At 39.5% G+C, this 20915-nt stretch overlaps 1 protein-coding gene across 1 annotated transcript in view; it reads right to left on the bottom strand.

Moving 5' to 3' along the window:
• LOC122789982 (interleukin-13 receptor subunit alpha-2-like) overlaps positions 1-20915 on the bottom strand; it is a 764082-nt gene that overhangs the window by 530993 nt on the left and 212174 nt on the right. The window contains exon 2 of the mRNA XM_044057489.1: positions 3603-3715. Within this exon, the coding sequence (XP_043913424.1) occupies positions 3603-3715 (113 nt within the window). The remainder of the gene's footprint in view (positions 1-3602; positions 3716-20915) is intronic.

Here is a 20915-nt window from a genome sequence, read left to right as displayed (position 1 = left end):
TTCATTTGAGTTCCCCCCTCTGACCCTGGAGGAACAGTCTCCACATGGATCTTGGAAGGGATCCTGGGGGTTTTTGAAAGACATTTTTCCATCCACCTAATTGGTTCTTAGAAAAGGTCTGTTGAGGGATCAAAAAACATATACAGCAGACGGGGTTTTCCCTTCCTGCTCACATCTAGAGAACATGTCTTTTACTTTGGGGAAAAATAAGGAGGTGCAGTCAAAGTCAGCATTGGTGAAAAAAGATTTGAAGGGTTCCACAAATTCACACAAATGCATCCAGGCATGTCTTCTGATGACACCTGAGATCACCCCTTATGAGGTACCTTTAGCCACGTGGGAAATAAGCCTCATGGATGAATTTGAAATAGACTGAAGGGTAGCCAACTGCTAGGAGATATTACTGTCTGTCTCAGAGGATACGGTCTCAGAGAGGAATTTGGAAAGTTCCTTGATCAAGTCCCTCTTCAGTCTTGCAAAACATATGAAATAATTCTGCGACCTAAGGGCGAACATTGCTGAAGAATAAACATGCTTCCTGAACCTGTCTTGTGCCCTAGACTCCATTTGTGGGGAGGGTGGACAGAGGAACTTTGCTCTGCCAATTCCTTCTTAGTGGCCACCACTATAACTGTGGCATCAACAGTTACTCCTTTACTCTAGTGTGGTCTATACTTAGGTGATGCCAGAATCCTCTCTCGTCTCTTTGGGATTCGCTTAGTCATGTTAGGCTTCTTCCACACCAGTCAAGAGACTAAATCAATGTGCTCATTGGTGGGCAGTGTCACCTAGAAGGTAGGCGGGCCAGCTCCAATGGCCTCCAGGAACACCAACTCCTCTTGGGAAGGGTCATCAGGGGACCAACCACCCTTTGCTTTAGGAGTTCTAAGACGTCTCCAAATGAGATGACATCAGGTGGTGATCTGGGGTCCCTTCCCCTTCATCAAAGTCAGTGTCCTTGGTGACCGTCTCTTATGCAGAGTCTAAGTACCTCCTTTCGCACTTCTTTTTCAGAGGAACCTCCTCATTGGGATACAGGTATCGGAAGAGATAACAATACCCTTCTGGGTGGTCTGGAGATTGGTTCAGACTGGCTGCCCCAGTGGGATGGATGACTGAGACTCTGGACACAGAATCAAATGGGATTGGAGAGTCAGAGACAAAAAGGTTAGAGAATTCTGAACTCTTGGAATAGAGTTGGCTCTCTCCACTACCTTGAAGGCAGAATGTATGGGAGAAAAACAAACCAATGGATCCAACAAAGCAGGCTTATGAACCATCAGCTCCCTTCACCCCTCAAACTACTCAATGAGGGAGTTGGAGCCAAGCTGTCTAGCATCGAAGCTCTGAGGGGTAAAGATGGCTCTGATAACTTCAAAGTCAAATCCCTGGAGCCAGCGCCGACGCTACAGCTCTAAGAGTCATCCGGCTCCAAACATTATGTAGCCAATTGGAGGTGGGGGAATAGAGTCTGACACGTTAATCTGCTCTTTTGTACAGTTTTGATAAAAAAAAATCTTTAAGAGAAACAATGAGGGTGAAGTTCTAAGTTCTTGCACTAGTTTTTGGACAGACAAACATGGAGACAAAGAACTTTTCTTTAACAACCTTTAGGAGTCTTAGAAAAAATTAAACTGGACTCCATTTCTTGGGATTATTTTTTACTTCAGGATAGATGAACATCACTAAGTGCTCCAGAAGCTGCACCAGTGAAGCGGATTAACTCCCTTACACCATATAAATTAGCAAAGATGACATTTTTTTCTGCTTTGCAAACAGGCTGCAGATTTTTCAAATTAAACATTTAACAGTGCATGATGTCTGCAGTCAGATAACTTTTTTTCTATTTGTCCTCCTCCATAGGCTTACCTGCCATCAGCAAAGAACCTGGTTTTGAATTTTTGTCATTAGGATCTTTATTCCTATTTTAACTTCTAACCTTACAACCTTTTCCTCGGTTTCTATTATTTGTAACTTTTTCTTCTAAAAGAAACTTTCAATACTTTAAATCCTTTTCCTTTTAATGGCTTTGTTAATTTTACATACCCACCATTATTATACCAAGTAGCATCACAAAGAAATGCCAGACACTGAAAACCTTTAAGGAAAATTTGTGTAAGCAAGCATATTTACTCATAGACCTAATTTGGGGAAATGGTACAAAATTATTTTCAAATGTAAAACCCAATGATATTTCCATACAGTATGAAAAAAAGACAGCATTTGTAAAACATAGCAACTGGAAAAATAATCCTGATGGTCCAACTACTTAGAACAAAATATATGCAGGTAACTGTTTTAAAGTGGTAAAACAGAAAACAGCACTGTATGGCTTTACTTTAAGTGGGCACAGACTGATTCAAGGGGAAGTGCTGTATGAAACATGCCTTAGTGTTATGCAGTGAGACCTTTGGGAGCTTATAAATCAGCCTGGATGATAAAAGGCACTGGGAAACTAAAGCTCATTAGTTATACTACTGATGTGAAATTCATTCCTTGCAGTAACATAAATGTCTGCCTAACAGAAAGCGATTTACATGATTAAGCATTTCTATGCCTTCAATCCACGATGCACACTAAACACACAGCAGACTCCAGAAGGTAAATTTGTTCCGTTTACTACATTTGAAGAAATTGCTACCAGTTAACTGTAATGAACATTGCTAGTCTATTTTAATAAGCATTAAAATTCCATTTAAAATTTCAACAGTATATTGTAGGATTTTTCATTTAATACTGACACATTCACCAAAAACGGATGCATGATTCTTCAGAAAACACAATGGTTGATCACAAGTAACTTCAAACACACATCTCATAGTTCACCTGACCTTTGTGTTTGCAAGGCAAACACCTTAACCATTAGGACACCCTCCCCTATAATTTGCCTGCAAAGGCTGATGTAAGCATTTTTGCAAAACAGTCAGTGTAAGTATTAAGCCTACCACCTACCACACCCCCTGAATGTATGTATTCCAACTCCATGATCACAAAATAATGGGAAAAGGAAGAACCACCCATTATAGGTCAGATGGAATTCATACAAAGAGCAATGCCATTACACCCAAACAATGTAATCTTAGAACATGAAGACAGTTTCAGTTTTGTTTAGGCAGTTGGAACCGAATCAACTGGTCCTCGATCACCTGTGCAATGATGGACAGTGACACATTTGGAATGGAATAAAGCACAGTAAAAAAAAAAAAAATAACAACCTGACTACCCGAAATGCAACCATCCCAACAGCAGTTTACTATTACACTACCTTACTTTATTTAGAAAATGGGCTTATTACATTAAGTAATGTTACACATAAATTAGTGTACTAAACAGATGAACAAAAAAGTAAGCTAACAGAATAAGTTTTAGTAATGTCAGCACATTTAGCAAATAGAACCTCAAAACAAAGACATGAAGCAAGGTATACTGATCCAAATCAAAAACAACTTTCTCAAGTACATGCAGACTCTAGTACAAGAGCTTCAACTCTATACTGCCCCAGCAACAGAACACACAGGAGTTTGATCATCAACAATAATAAATATATTATATATTATAATATTCTAAGCATGGAGATTAATTACTACTTTTAGAACACTTACCTTACAGTGATCATCACAATTTTTACTGTCAGTATCAGGTAGCAAAAACCATTCATCAGCTGCTGTGAAGTTCCACACCAGATCATTTTGTACACATATATTTTCTACCAGAGCTGCATAAAAAACAAATAAAACAGTATTTCAAAATCATAATGTATAAAACTAATGATAAACTAAACCAAAGTATTTTCTGACGTCAAGAAAAAAAAAACTGTCATTTTGGTCACAAATCAAACAATTCTATTCATGCACAGGAGAATCTTGCAGTACAAATTTCAGCAGTTTATGTCACCAGCTAATTCTCAGACTTGCACTTAAAATTTCTAAAGCACTTTTTTATTCTATGAACATTAACAACTTAAGGGAAAAGGTATAATCTTTGTCCATTTATTACTACTTTTTGTCCTTATCTACTATTTAACAGTCAACCTACTTTGAACTGTTAACTCTCTCAGTCCTGCACCCAAATAGTCATAACACCCCAAACAATAACTCCGTATCCATGGATAACTGGTTTTCCTAAAGGTAAGGGCACTACTACTGAGAATTCTGGATGGAAAAGACCATGCATAACGTAAGGAAACAAAAGCTAAGTAATAAAGACCACCGCATGAAGAGGACACTTGTCTGGCCAATAACATAAGTGCTAGACAGTCGCAAACCCAGACACATGACTGGTTCAATTTCTTTTACGATCTCACCTTAACATAATACAGTGGACTGCAACATCCTACTGTATGAATTCAAGGCTAACTAACTCACCATCATCTTTTGTAGGAGTGTTTGATGACATACGTCCAACCAATCATATACTGCTAGCTAGTAAGACACCATAGGCATGGCTACTTTGCTTTCCTCTAAAATGTCTGTCAACTGCAATACTCTACTGCATAATTCAAAGCTGCCAGTACCATCACGTTTTAGAAGCCTCTTGAATTTGATTTTACTTTACTGATAGTATTGCAGGGGATAAAAGTGAATTTTTTGCTCAGCTCTTTCGATGACTACATAGGGTCCTTTGAAGCTCTAGACCAGCCCCTGTCTTTCAACACATGCTTGTTGCCACTGGAGAGGAGTTATGTAAGAATTCAAGTGATTTAAATAATCTACAGCTCTGCACATATAGAATAGTTTTTCATACTAATTTTTTTAACCTATGAGATTTTGTAATGGGCGGATATTAACAAGGATAACAAGTAAATACAATGCTAGAACCACACAGCTGTATAGTGGTTTCAAAATGAATCTATTAACCAATCCACTGATGAAAGGCAAAACAGTCATGTAACTAGGCATGCTGCCAGTCTTCCCCTATGATTAACTGAGGCACAACTGTAAATCAAACTAGAAGCCCATCCAATACAAACATCTGTTGCACCCAACTTGTCTGAAGTTCTTCCATACTTATTGGAAAAGTGTTTATACAAGGAGGCAAGTGACCCTGCATTCCAGCCTTCTAAATGTATTAGATCAACTCCAGAGACAAAACAAGAGAAAAAGGAATACATTACCAATACATCACACCACAGTCACACAAACAGCAATGTTACACCAGTGGAATAAGCTTCAACAAATAGTGATACCAAATAAACGTTCTCTTGAAGTTAAAACTGATTTATCCCAGAAAAAATTTAACAGGTTTTTAAGATTCCACAACTTAAGCCAATAAAGGGATTCTGTATATGGGATATTTACAGATATGCTGAATCATGAAAGCAGTATCTTTTCACATCTATCAGCTAAACAGCAGCCTGGTAACTAACCACTGATGAATTTAGAATATCTATTTAAATACTATTGATTTTAAAAATGCTTCTAGTTCTATAGCATAAAATATTCAATTAAGCCTTTTGCAATAATGCAAAGAAATAGATGCACATATCAGCAAATGTGCGCTATTACTGCTTGAGTTTTCACCTTGTAAATATAAAATTAGTTTCTGTTTTACTACAATTACAGAGAACACTCATAGTGACATTAGTACAAGTACCAGACTCAACTCAGGGGTCTGCAAGATGGTTGAACGGACCTAGGTTTAGCCAAAATGCTTACAGTTTCCGTTAGCATACCAAGATTCATGTCAATCTATTTGAAAATTGAGGTTGTTGACACTCTGAGGACTAGTAGTAGCAAAGACCTTTTTTTGGAGAAAGGTGGTGAAATAATAATCAATGAGATATCACCACAAAAGTAGGGCTAATTAAATTACTTTTTAGTAGACAATTTTGGAGTGAAAAAACAAGCATTGGCCATGGGACATTTTAACATCTGACAGGGAGGTGGGTGATGTTGTGGGTCCTGTACCACGTGTAACATTTAAAAACCACCCTAATCTGAAAAGTATACTATGTAGGCCGAGGTATGCCACTGCAAAGGTCAATGATGTGAGTATGAATACTGTGCCATGTGGTAAATGTAATCAAGTATTATTAACAAGACAAGAATACCATACTATACACAACAGGAACAGGACGCAATTTTGTTTTTACGTAATTACCAATTGTGAAAGTAAATGTGGTCTAAGTAAAAATCGTGCAGTTATTATAATATAATTTTGACCCAACGACACCTTAACTCCTGTAGTAGTAAAGGGGTTTCTATTTGAAAATTAGATTTAAAGCCTTACAATGATGGGAACTGTAACTGTACATTTTGCAGAATTTTAAAGCCAAATCTGGTGTCACACAGATAAACACTATGATGCAGGCAGCCCCAGATTATTTAACGGTTCATGCAACTGGCAGAGTTAGCAGGAGAGGATGGATATGCTCATCTTGGGGGGTGGGGGTGGAGCCAGTCACTTACTGCACAAAGCCATCAGAAGAGAGGCTGGGATACAAATTCACAGCTTAGGGGTAGGTCAGACGCCCCAAGCTTCTAATGGGTGGAGTTGTCATTACAGTGTGAGTGTGTGCACTCAAGTGAGGAAGGTGTTGGTGCACTTCCACCGTCACATGAAGGGTTATGTCATTAAAATTAACACCACCAATTGCCAGGATGATAGCAATGGCACAAAACATCCTCTTGACTATCTGAAGTGTATCCTCTACATAATTATCACCATAAGACTTTAGGAAAGTCCCAGTATAAGGTGAATGAATTGGGCAAGTTCAATGAGAGAGAGAGGGAGGGAGGAAGAGAAGAAAGAGAGAGAGGGGGGGAGGGAAGAAAGAGAGGAAAGGGAAAAAGAAAGACAGGAAGGGGAGAAAGGAGAGACAGAAAGAGGTAGAAAGGCTCGATAGCAAGCAGACAAAGGGCCAAAATATCATAAAAAAATGCATTACATAAATTTTACTTTAGAAACACAAAGCTTGCTTTATTACATCTTTAAACTATTCCTGTAATATTCATTTCACTGCGCATTACATATTTTGTTTTAGAAATCACGTTCATGACTCTCTTCCTTTGATATTATAAAATACCTGCTTTCTGCACAAACTAGAAAGTGAAAAATCAGTTATTCAAATATAGCATTTAAAAACTAATTTTATACCCAAAAATATTTTAATTTTTTGCACTGCACATATGCAAGTCTAGATAAATGTTTCTGCAGATGGGACAAATCCTGTTGGACAGTCTTGCAGTACTTTTGAAATTCAGTATATATCAAGTGCAATGACTAGTTAAAGTCTACAGTTACAACCAGGATTATATGTCATGTGTATTGGAGCAGTCTAGCCATTTAAGGGGCAATGAAATGAAAGGCTGTTCATGGAGTCCCCTCATTGAGAATGCTCATTCTGTATAATTCAATGGAAATCATTTCTACAAATCACAATGAGAGTGAACTTATTAACCAACTCCTTTGAGACTAAGTTGACGAAACACATTTGCACTTGGTTGATCCCTATTCCAAAGTCTTTAAAATGAAGGCCATCATATCAGAGTGCATTTTTTTTAAACCTGGGATGATCATCATGGAACCTTTTATGTTCTTGACCACTAAGGCTCAGAGAAACAGCTAAGGATTTACTTTTATCCAGCTAGATTGAGCAATATTTTCTTTCCTATATTAACACTACACTAACTTCCCTTGTATCTTATGATCACCATATTTTTTTTCACTTTTCTACTATCTGTCCTTTCTTATGGGTTCAGCTGAAATCATCATGGCTTGCACCACTCATGGAGCCTTGCAGAAGGATGTTGTCAGAGGTGCAGCCCCCCCCATCCTGTTAGCATTATGAAAACTCATTTCATCCATAGCGCATCTTTCATAAGAACAGTTATCAAAGTTTCTCCAAAGTAAGGCATAATCCTTTTCAATTGCCCTAGGCAGTCACTTTTCTGTACTGTATTCTATAAGTACTATACAACTGTTTGAAATATAAACTACTAAAAGCCAAACCATTATCCAATTTAGAGAGAGTTTAATATGCCATAATTTGAAAATGCGTTAAGTATTGAGACAACTGTCTTTGACACAGTTAGTCTAACAAGTTCTACATTACAACCATAGGTTGGTACTAGGCTATCGGCCCTAGGGCCTATACAAATCTAGCCATAACAATTCCCTGGATATTTCTTCCCACACTATTTACTTCCCTGGACCCCTGTCTAGCAGGGCGACTGACGTGATCCCTGGGGTGAATTTCCTTTCTACCATCCAATCATCAAGGTTCCTTTTGAAGAGGGCAAAAGAGGTGCTCTGCTTGACATGTATGTGCAGTCTATTCCAGAGTCTGGGGAGTCTCTGGGTCAGGAATCTATCCCTCCAGCACGTTTTGTTTATTGTGATGACAAGGTTTAGATCCCTGAAGCATGTAGCTCTGAGGGATTGGGATTTATTTAAGTGTAGCATGTCCAACAGCTCTGGGTTTGACATGGCCTTGTATGTTAAGCAGAGATCACCTCAAGAGTAGACGATATGCGACAGAGTATAGCTGGAGTTTTTTAAGACCGTCAGCATAGGGCATCTGCTTTAGGCCTGTGATTCTTTTAGTGAGGTATTTCTGCAGCCTTTCCAGTTGTTGCAGATGTCTTGAGAGGTACATACCAAATGGGGCATTGTATTCTATAATGGATCTAATGAGGGATGAGTACAGTGGGGCAATGACCTTTTTTCTGGATGAAAACTCCTTAGTGATGAGGTGTGCCACATAGAATGATTTTCTGACTGTTGTGGCGATGTGGTTATTGAAAGTGAGACCACTGTCCACCTGTGTCCCTAAGTCTCTTATCACACTTTCGGTGTTTAGTGTACTGCCACCTATGCAGTAATTCACAGGTACATGTTTTTCCCAAAGGGGATAACTATACATTTCTTGGCATCGAGCTTGAGCCCATAGCTCTGGCACCAAGCATCTGTTTCTGTAAGGCCCTTTTGCAGAGTATCCACATCATTTGGGGATTCAATAATGGCTCCCAGTTTGCAGTCATCTGCTAACTTTGTTAGCCAGAGTCCCTTAGTGTTGGCCTGTACTTCAGAGAAGTAAATGCCAAACAAGAGGTTCCAGGACTGAACCCTGAGGTACTCCACTTGTCACTTGTCTGGAGCTGGATTTGGAGTCAGCTACTTTTACAGTGTGGGTTCTGTCAGTAAGCCAGTTGGCAACCCGAGTGACATAGGGATTAATGCCCAGCTTAGTAAGTCTATCTATGATTCCAGAGTGGGGGATGGTGTCACAGCCCTTGGAGAGGTCCAGATAGGCTGTGTAGACTGCCTTACACTCTACCGCGGTTCTGGAGACTGATTCAAAAAAGGCCAATCATGTTCAGGAGACAAGATCAGCCCTTCACGAATCCAAACTGGGTGGGGTCCAGTGTTTGAAGGTTGCCAATGTCTTTGTTTATAAGTTCCATGATAATATGTTCCATGGCCTTGCAGATCAGGCTCGTCAGACTGATGGGGCGGTAGTTCCTGAGATCCAAGGTGGATCCCCCCTTGTGGAGTGGGATAACTGTAGCTGTGCGCCACTCAGTGGGCGCGAAGCCTGAGGTGCCAGTTCATTTTGTAGTTCATGTAGTACACAGCCTGGGATGTCATCTGGCCCCATGGGTGCTGTATTCTTAGCTTTGTAGAGAGTGTGTTTTTTACCTGTGTGGCCGTTATTACCAGAATTTGGCAATCTTCCGGTATTGAGATGGGCCATTTAGGGGGCGAGAGGGGGGTGAAGTTGGTATTGAATCGATCTGCCAGGATATTGGCAATATCCTTGGGATCAGTATATTTAATGCCATTCTGTTGTAGCTTATAACAGATCTGGAGCATTGCCATTTAGATTCTTGACATAGTTATAGAATGCCAAAGATTCCAAAGACAACCACAAGGCAATTGTATCTTTTGTAACTAGCTTTGGAGGATTTTATGAGGGATCTCAGCTTCTTACTGAGACTGGTAAGGGAGTTTTTTGCATCCTGGGATTTTCCTCTTTTCTGTAACAGTTTCTTCCTTTTGTTGTAAAGTTTGTTTATGGCAGGGGACCACCAGATTGGCTTCCTTTTATTTGGAGGAGAGCATCTTGGTTCCATTTCGGATGGCACGATTCATGCATGAGTGGATGTGCTCGTACAGTGCCTTAGTGTAGGACTCAGCAGTTGAACTTTCAGTTCCCGACTGTATGGGTGTCATGAAGTTTATAACTTCTGACTTGAGTAGCATGAAGTTGGCTTTGGAGAAGTTTTTTATGGAGATTTCCTTACTGGAGTGTGGGGGTGGGCAGGAGGGGCCTTAGGTCAACTGGTGCCCAAGGCTAAAGGGCTCCACAGCGCCCCCCACCACACCACCTGATGCCCCCATCCTGGTCTCCTTACACCAAATAAATACTGGAAAAGTGCCCCTGCTAGAGCAGCACCCTAGGCAGCCGCCTAGTTGGCCTATGCCTAAGGCCAGCTATGGGGGTGGGATGTGGATGTTAAGGGTGATTAGCTTATGGTCTGACCTGACCAATGAGGTATCTTAATATCTGAACAGAGAGTCTTTAAAAATGATGTCTAAAACTGAATATTCACACTTTAGTTTACAAAATACAGTCAATATACTCATCACAGAGTCCATTCCTGAGAACTATACCATTCCCTTAATTAATACACAAGCTTTTTAACAATTTCCATGTGTGGTTCATAAAAAATGTCAAAATGCAGATAGAATGATAAGCCTTCTGTCCTTTAACACACATTTTCCTCCAACTAGCATCATATAGTGAATCACAAGTATAATTTTTGTACTTTTAAGCTTACTACATTCTGGGTAATTTCTGACTGTCATGCCAAATGTTCATTACACAAAATTGCTTTCTATAACATTCCATCCATCTCTGTTTCACACTTGGTTTTCAATGACAACATTTGAAAGACTAAACATTCAGTTAACATGGTGACTTAATCCTCAACTACTGTTGTTTTCAAAGACAACATTTTAGGGACTACACATCTGTCTACCGTGGTGATGTAATCACTTAATCTTTAGATACTGTTGCATCCATTTACTTTTTTTTTGCTTCACCAAGATTTGCCAGATTACTCCACCACCTTCACCCAACCATCCCATTTTTTTCTTCAGAGATGGTTGCCAGGTTTCCCCATGTTAGGCAAAAGCCATATTGCCATTTGGTTCTTGCAAGAGAATGTTGAAAAACCCATCCATCTCATGGTAAGAGTTAGATGGTAGGGAGCAGGTCAGCCTGCAGGTCCTGTGGGTTAGTTTCACCTCTTCCCTGACAAAGCAACTTCCCTTTGGTGGTTGTTACAAGCTCTGCTATGGCTGCCCTCTGAGGGAAAGCATGCTACTGCATGGCAAATTTTCCTCAATGTACAGACTGAGTGCACAAATCAGCACACACTTGCAAGACCCAAACTCCTTGGTGCATACCATATAGTGCTTCTACTAGGTGTCACTCATGAAGCGAGCCAGAACTGCAACTGCCTCCCTCTTCCCAGGATGTTGGTTTCCTCCTTGTTATTTCGACCCTCATCTTCCTCAGTGCACACTATATTTTGGTTTTGATGGCATTATAAGATGATTTAAGGAATTTGTCTTCTTGGCCCTTAAACAATCATGTCCATCACATTAAGGGTTTTGGCAAGGAAAACGCACAGTAAAGTATTTGCAGCTATTTCACTTCCACTGGAGTCATAAACCTATATAGAGTTTCTAGGAATCCACAGCTCTTTTACTATTTAGTTTTATTTAAATTATTTCCTTCCCTTTGATACAAGACTATTGAGGTTTTAATTCACAGCGGTTTTAATCTCTAATATGAGGATAAATATATCTAATATCACTGAGAGAAACTGACTAATTTGAGAAGACCGGTAGTTTCCATTTTTAATCTAATTTAAGCACTATTTTGAAGCATAAGAAATTATTTACAAAAATGCATTTAAAACATGACAAAAAAAAAAAACTAAATCACTATCACTTTAATAAAGCTTCAAACATGCTGTCTACAGACTTTCCAAAGCTAACCGTAAATTCCGAGTATGCCATGTGGTATCAGAGCCGATGTCAAGTCGTGAAAAATGATTTTAAAAAATATATTTCTTCTCTCTCCTCCTTTCCTACTAGTAACACATTTGGTCTGTAGAATGTAGTTTTCCATGCCATGATTTGTTCTACAGTAAATTATGAACCGTCTATAATAAACCAAATTTGTGGGCAATATTTCAGTTGCATGGCTAGACATTAAGGGCCCTAGTGGTCAAACTAGTACATACCTACGAAACAGGATAGTTGCAAATGGTACAACAGCACTCCTATTGTATACAGTGCCAAAAAGAATAGGATATACAACAGAACCAGGAAACAGTAGCCAAGATCCCCTTTGCCATAAGGAGTTCAATAAATTTCCTAGTAAGAGTTGTAAAAGTACTGTGCCTGGATCAAAACAGGACTGGAAATGGCCGTACAAATGATTCTATATAAATTCCAGTTCAAATCAAGCCAACCATTCACTTGTAAATAAGAATAAAGCTGTACATAAACCACATTTTCTGTGACTTTACCAACAAAATGAAGGTAGAGGATTGCTTATTTGGACAATTATAGATCACAGTCTGGTTATTCAAGGTGGACATTTTGTCAACTGTTAAAATCATCACAAATCAGCAGTATATCAGAGCGTTAGTTAACTGACAAAAGTCAAAATAGAGTTTGATATCTTCAGGGTGCTGCCTTAACAACATCTAAATTTATGCAAGGTGTTTGACAATAGAAAGCAGATAATGTCTCACAGAAAAAAAAATAAAAAGCAAAGTTTTATGTAAATCTAAACTACTGTTGTGATGACAGAACTAAAAGGTAAAAAGAATTAAAACATAACTGCTATCTAACCAATTAAAACATAACTGCTATCTAACCAAACAACCAAGGTCTAAATGAACTAAAAATTATGATAACATTGAGAAGTACGCAACAGTTATGATCTGCAGATATGAAGGCAGGAAAATTCTCAGTAGAAGTTATAAAAAAAAACTAAGAGAGCTTTCTGGTCAGCCAGAGTGCAATACAAAGCAATGTGACACCCCCCCCAGAAACTTCACAGCTACAAAGTTGGACACGATTCCCATTTTAAAGCATTGACAATAAAACCTCTAACAGAACAGTCAAATGCTCAGTGCAATTACCACTGAAAACACAAATCAATCTATCAATTTCTAACATATGATACTGCCACGGTACAATGAAACCAAAACGAGCAAAGTCTCACCAAATAAATCCTAAACAAACTCAAATCAAGATGACATTATGATATACTGCCACATCTGCAGCATCACAAGTACGTGAGCATCAAGCAATCAGAAATAAGGATTCAAAGTTGCAAGTGACAAATCAAGATACAAGGAATCAAGACAGGTACAGCCAACAACTGGTGAACACAAAGATCCACAGTCAGCACAGTTTCATGTGACCTGGTGGGTGGTGGATCACAGTAACAATGACCTATATTTTCCAATGAAGGTCTCAAAGACTAGCTAGACAGTGAATAGGATGAATGACAAATAGAGGTCCTTCTTCCTTTTGTTATCAGACACTGCAAATGATGCACATCAGGTACTGTGAAGAAAGTCAAGAAACAAAAGGGTCCACAACGGGTGAACACAGCAAAGACCCTGCGAGTCCACATTCAGCAGAGTCAATGCCAGGCAATGATGTACAATGCTGGGCAATCTATTTACAGATGCAATGCATACATACAAAACTGTGGGTTCAAAGTGAATGGGTCAGCTGAAGATAAATTTGACATACAGAATAAAGTAGAGGGTATTCCAGCATCTGTAATATGTCAAATCCAGAAACTTATTGAAACATATTTAAGGTAAAAAGCATACAATGAAGAAACACATACTGCATTTTTGCCTTGGAATTAGCAAGTTAAGTAAAGGTGCTGTAGAAGAGTACTGGAGAACTTGGATGGTGTTATAAAAGGATTCTGCCCTGGCACAGTATGTACCTAGTGGTCTTTTAAAGTATTTTATTATAACAGAAAAAGCTTAGTGAATATATAATCTCCAATTAACTTGCCTCTTAGGCAGCAGGAGGCGACATCATTTAAGCCTGTTACATACAAATGCCATATTTGTGGCATATATGAATCTGTGAATAATCAAAGTACTCTGTAGGTAACATAAAGCAAAAGACAACATATGAATCAGAAAGGGCAATTTCACACGTTCTTGTTCCTCTATTATTTTATATATAGGAAACCATTATCAAACTATTTTCAAATCTGCCTACAGCAACATTTGACAGATTTCACTCACTACTACCTACAGCACAGTTGCTACGCATATGCATGAAAAACATGAAATGGAAATTAAGATTTTTAATTCTAGAGCAATGTCCAAAAGACAGACTAGAGAACAGAATAAAAGGTAGTCAGGTGGAGGCAACAATAAAATAGCAAGCTACCTAAAGATACAAATTCAGTGATACCTACTTAAGCATTTTATGATATGTTGGCTTTAAAGCTGAAGGCTCACAGCATTTAGCATTATGTTTATTGCTAGTAAAGTGCTTTTCTAGTTCCTAGAAGACCAGTAGCAGAGGTAGGAGAGTATTATAAGCAACTGTTGGTACTTGCTGAAATGGTTAAAACCTTTGATGGGATTTTTTTAGACAATTATTGGGAAATTGGATATTTTGCTGAAGATTTGTTCAGATTCCTCCTTGCCATATTATGCACTCAGGATATTTGGGACTATTATTTATATAGCTGGCTATTAAAAGACTATTTGCTGCTAAAAGCGGCCACATAAAATGCACCTACTCACATAACATTTGCAGTTTCATTCACAGAGCTTCAGCAGAACAGTAAAGTTGGTCTATACATAACATGTACAATACCAGAGTCTGCACATAACTTTCACTGATACCACCTTTACTTTTAGTTGAGCAAAAATGAGGGTTACAGTTTTTGTAGAAAGCCTGCAACCTTAATATGCTAATAGTGTTTTCGTGCAAATAAAAAGTACACAGTGTGGATAAAGTTCCACTGCTGATTTGCATAGGGAAGTAAATAAAAGATAAACAATACTGTTACAGTTGCAAAGCAGCCTCCATACACTCAAGAGGAAACAACTGCACAAACTACAACTTCTCTGTAGGAAAGATGAAAGATGCTCCAAACCCAGTTATTAATTAGAAGAGACAAAAAAATTAAAGACAACAAGAGTGTTACTGGCAAGGATACACCTTTTTAAAAAAATGTTATTCTTTCACGATAAGTAGCAAACAAAGTTGTGCAGAGTGTGTGGGCTACTGGCAGTTTTTCACTTGCCTCAACCTCAGCTCTGAGCATTAAAAAGATTGTGAAAGCTCTTGTTATAACAAAATCTGCTACTGTTAAAAATGTTGTAGATGCAAAAAAAATCTGCTGCAATCATCAAAAATAATGCAACAAAACTGGAAATGGAAAAAATACATTTCTAAACTTAGCTCACTGAAGCAGATGATGATTCTTCTGTGTACAAAGGAAACATTTTTTATTAATTTATTTAACATTTGTTAACCAGGAAAGTCAGATTTGGAACAAATCGATTTTCAGCGGAGGCCTGAAGAGAAACGCTCCAGAAGCATGCCTTTGTAACACGGGAGGAAAGTGGAGCACCTGGAGGAAACCCACACGAATGCAGGGAGAACATGCAGACTCTGCACAGAAGGCACCCCAGCAGAGAATCGAACTGGAGAACCTCTTGCTATGAGGAGACAACACTACTGCTGCACCACTGCACCATCCAATTCTCATATTTGCCATTTTATTTATAAAACTTACTAATTTATTGTTGTTTGTTGACTGGGAACCACAACTGGTAGAACACTTACATTTGGAGGCTTGGGGAGAAAAGCTCCATCTCAGGAGTAACAAAAATTCCACTGTATACATTTAAAGTCTACAAACACAGAAATGAGTACTAACAAAGGAATACTATCAATCACATTTTCGAAATTTAATAAATGCATCACCAGTAAATTAAGCTGCAGTGAACTTCACATATGTAATATTTATAGAAGGACAACCTTACTTAACATTTGGTACCAGATGAATGATAAATGACCATCCAATAAAGCAGTGTGGTATTTATCCTGTATGCTGTGACAACACATAGACATTAGTGATAAGCTTATTGTTGATACATCTGTTATTCTTTTTATAAAACTAGATGGGAAATGTAAACAGAATGCAAATATATAGAGTATATTCAGTGACAGACAAGTAGGAGATAAAGGATACAGGTTAAATAAATAAAAAAAATAAATATGGTGCACTTAGATGCTTGGGGAGATGAGATGCATCAGAATCAAGACAGAATAACTTTGGATAAAGTAATATTTCAGTAAATTTTGCAGAAAGAAAAGGAAAGGGGGGATGAGTGTGAATTAAAGAGGGAGGGGAGAATGCTACAAATGTTTATGGTGTATAGGAGGGCGAGGAGAGAATTTCAAAGGAATAACAAGGAATGGGAAAATGGCAAGACTTGGGTAATGAGAAAGATGAGATAAGGGAGGAATTGAATTACAGGACGTGCAAGAGACAAACTGTTGATAACTGATAAAGGAATCCATTAGAAATTCAAATGAAGCGAAATGCAGAAACTGGAAAAAACTGAAATATCCATGTCAAATAATATCAAACTTATAGAACTTATTACTGGCTAGATGGCCTTTTTAAAGTTTTATTTGGGGATAAAGTTCCTTTTAAATACAATTAAAATGTATTTCACCATTTCTGACTAGACAGTATAGGCTCATCAACTCCATTCCTGGGATGTACAAAGATGATGCTGGACATAAACAACTAAGTGCCATAATGAACAGAATTAACTCATATTGCTTTGTCTTTCACGAACATGTCATGGACTGCGGTGGGGGCACACACTGAGGCCCTTCACGGGCTGTGGTGGGGGCACACACGAGGCCCTTCATGGACTGCAGTGGGGGCATACATTGGAGGTCCTTCACAGGTTGCAGTGGGGGCACACACTGAGGTCCTTCACAGGCTATGGAGGGAGTGCATATTCAGGTCCATCATGGGCTAGGGTTCATGATTATTTGTTGAAGGTTCTTTCACACTGTTTAAATCAGTGAAAAAAATGTTCAACCACACTTCAGTGAGCAAGATTTTAATTTTGTTTTTATAGACTGGTAAACTCGCTGCTCCTCCTAGTGTAGGGAAAGACACCCCACAGCAACCTACATTATATACATCAATGCCACACAGTTGCACAACAGTGGTGAAAGGGGAATACCATACATTTGCTGAAAGTAGCTTTCACCGATAAAGCTTTCCTGCTACTGTGACTCAGACAGCACTGGGCAAGAACATACATTCCAGTCACTGAGGCCCATCGTTGGTTGGGGAAAGTGCACTCCTCCAGGATGTTATGGATCAGGGAAGTGCACACTCAGGCACATCATTGGATGGGAGCAAGTACACAAGAAGACACTTCATGAGCTGGTGAGGAAATACCGATTAATACACCTCATGGGTGGGAGGAAGTAGACAAAATGTAAATCCATGTCTACCAGCCATCTCAGACTGCATTCATGGATATCAACAAACTGAACAATATTCCTCAGTGAACATATCTTGGCAATCAGACTTCAGTGTAGGGCTAAGGCAATATTCATATTCTCAGCCTAGGCCCCACAGCAGGGTTCTGGTAGTGAGGGAAAGAATGCATTCAGACAGCAGTTGCAGCACCTATTAGACAAAACAGCACATCATGAGCTGGTGTAAAAGAAAGCAACAGGGAATGAGGGAGAGAAAGCTGCAACAGTGAGTAGTAGGAAGTGTACTGTAGAGTCAGATCTTACACAGCTGTACAACATCCCTTCCCTATTACTGTTGCAGTATTCTTTACTGTTGGGAGTGTACAAAAACTACTGGAAAGCAGAAGGCATAGAAGAAACCTTCACAAACCCATGAAGGATGGCCATGCCAAACCTGCCTGGCTATAGAAATGACATCCAACTTGTAATGTTTGGTGAAAGTTTGAACAGAAAACAAAGTAACAGCTTTTGAGATGGCTCTATCATCCAGACCCCTGAAAAAAAGCACCAGAAGATGCCACTGCCCTGGAAGAATGAGCACAAACAGAAGAGGAAAGCTGCTTACCATGCACAGAATATCAAAAAGAAATGGCCTTAGAAACCCAGGAGATGGTTTGCTTAGACACTGCTAAACTCATTTCCTAAATGAAAGGAAACAAAAAGTTGCTCACATTTCCTGCTATCCTTTTTCTTGTCTACGTAATATCGGAGCTGTCTATCAAGTCAAAGGTGTGAAAAATGCTTTCACTAGTACTCTGTGGTGAAGGAAAGAAGATGAATGGACTGAGGAGTACCCCACCGATGTACAATGTCCAGAAACACCTCCCTGTGAAACATCAATTTGTGAGTATTTGTCCTAGACTTGCTCAAAATGTTTGACACCAGATTGTGCTTTGAAGGAATGTCAACCACCTGAGGAATAAAGTAATGGAGGACAGCAAAATCTCAAGACTAAAGAGCCAGCCTGCAAAGAACGCAACATTTTGTGCCCCCTTGCTGGCTGATGTACCACAGGACTATGGAATTGTCTGAAAAATGTTTGGAACCTAAAGGGATTGAAAAGTCTGGAAAGCTAGAAGTAGGATCCTCATCTCCTTGATGTTGATATGGTTTGTCTATTGTTGAGAAGACCAAAGACCACACACGTTTAGATTGTTGAAGAAGGCTCCCCAACTGTTATCAGATGCATCTGTGTACAGCTCCTGAGAAGGGAGAAACCTGAAAGACAGACCTGGATTTGAGAAATCTGGTGAATCCAGAGCCAAAAACAGTACAGAGACAACTGAAATTCACATGTGGGATTTCAGTAAAAGGAGGCATGGAAATTGTGGATACCATTTAACCCAGAGCTCACGGAAATTCCCTTGCAGGAATAAGTGGAAGAGATGGAAAATGAGCAAAAACAGTGCACCTTGGGAGGTGGGAGACATACACTAAAATGGTCTGAATCCTGCACCCCCCCCCCCCAAAAAAAAAATAGTCCCAAGATGGAGTCAAGATTGAGGGCAAACCTCACAATGTGCAGAAGCAATGTGAAGTGGAGATTCTGAAGCAGAAACCTCAGACAGGGGTCTTGTACTAAAAGGTCATTCAAATAAGGGAACGTGCGAAATCTCTGAAGTCTTCAGAAGGTTACCACAGAGGCCAGAAATTTGGTAAAGATCCTTGTAGTTGTAGAAAGACAAAGGTAAAACAGAGAACTGATAGTGAGAGAAAGAAACCAAAACATAAAAACTTCTTGAAGACATGATGAATATGACTATGGAGTAAGCATTCTTGAAATCCAGACAAAAGGCATAAATGAAGCAAGACAGTGAAAAAAAATGCCTGAATAAACATCTTGAATGAAGGGACCTTGTGAAAGGTGTTGAGAAAAGACCATTCTAAAATGGACCTCAGTGCACCCTCCTTCCTGGGAGCTAGAAACATTCTGGAATAGAAGCGTATTCCCTGCTGAGACGAGCAGGCAGACTGCATGGTACCCTGTTCTACCAGATATAACAGAACCAAAGAAAAATGAGGGAGCTGGCAAAAAGAAGGCTGACAAAGGCCACAGAATGGAGGAAGTTCCAAGACATAACATAACCATTTTAGATAATGGCGAGTACCCAGACATCTGTGGTTATCCGTTTGCCAAAAAGAATACCCACTCGTTCCCTTATCTCCCCTACACAGTTCCTAGACATCTCTTTCACTGCTCACTCCCTCATTATTGTCCCAAGATTAGTTATCCACATTGACTCTACTAACACCCCATCTCTATCCTTCGTAAGCCTCTTACCTTCTTCTACTGTTTTTCATCTATATATCTACCTTCAACTATTTCTATGCAAGTCCCTTACCTTCCTATAAATCACTGCAAACTTACCTTCAGGCTTTCACACTCTGCTGATTGTTTTCCTCACATTCTCCTTCCTTTGGTTCAACCCGCTCCGTTCGCCCTGCGGGCTCACTCCACTCCCCTACTACCCTGCCCCCATATCCCACCCGCTCCCAGCGCCTCTGCATTTATTCTTCACATACTCCTCTCACCCATATCAATTAACAAATCATAATCCTCTCCTTATGACCCCCTCCCACTCCACTACCCTATACCCCTCTCTTCTCTTAGTCTCCTCCTCTCCTCCAGTAAATTAATACAACATCATCTGTTTCTATACCTCTCCTCCTCAATAAGCCAGTTCTCCTCCAATATAATATTCCCTTCAATACCCCCCATTCTAAACATGCCCTCCCCAATCCTCTATACTGTCCGGCTCCCTTGCTCTCTTCTTGTACTACTAATTCATCTTTATTATGCTACTTCTTACTCTTCCAAAGCACCCCCATGCCTATCTTCTTTTCAAACGATCCCTTACTCTCACCTGCAACCTCTTTTATGCACTCACTTCCACTCCATATCCTCCTCTCTTATTCCACCTAACACACTGCACCTATTCCAGACCAAACACTTCACCACAACAAACACTTTTAAGCATAAACTCCTGCTAGCCCCAAACACCTCCCTACTATACAAACCAAAAAGGCTAAAAAAGTTACTTTCTGTAATGTCCTAGCCTTATCCCAACCCTGGCCCTAGTCTCATTACAAACTCCTTCCCCCCTCCCCCAACTTCTCCCACTACATTTAACCCTTTCCCCCTTCCCCTTCTTCCTCTGCCTTCTCTCTCAACACTCAAGTTCTTCACTATGAATGCCCAGAGCCTTAATAATAAAGTACAAGCTTGGATTAACCACAACCAACCGGACATCTTAGCCATCTCTGAAACCTGGCTAAAACCCCATATTGCTGACTCTGAAATCTTACCTCCTGGTTTCCATATC

The sequence above is a fragment of the Protopterus annectens genome, chromosome 15.part0 (assembly GCF_019279795.1).
Source record: "Protopterus annectens isolate FY-2018-M chromosome 15.part0, PAN1.0, whole genome shotgun sequence".
Classification (NCBI taxonomy): domain Eukaryota; kingdom Metazoa; phylum Chordata; order Ceratodontiformes; family Protopteridae; genus Protopterus; species Protopterus annectens.
Note: the sequence above shows the minus strand (reverse complement) of the source record. Positions and strands in the feature narration are given on the sequence as shown.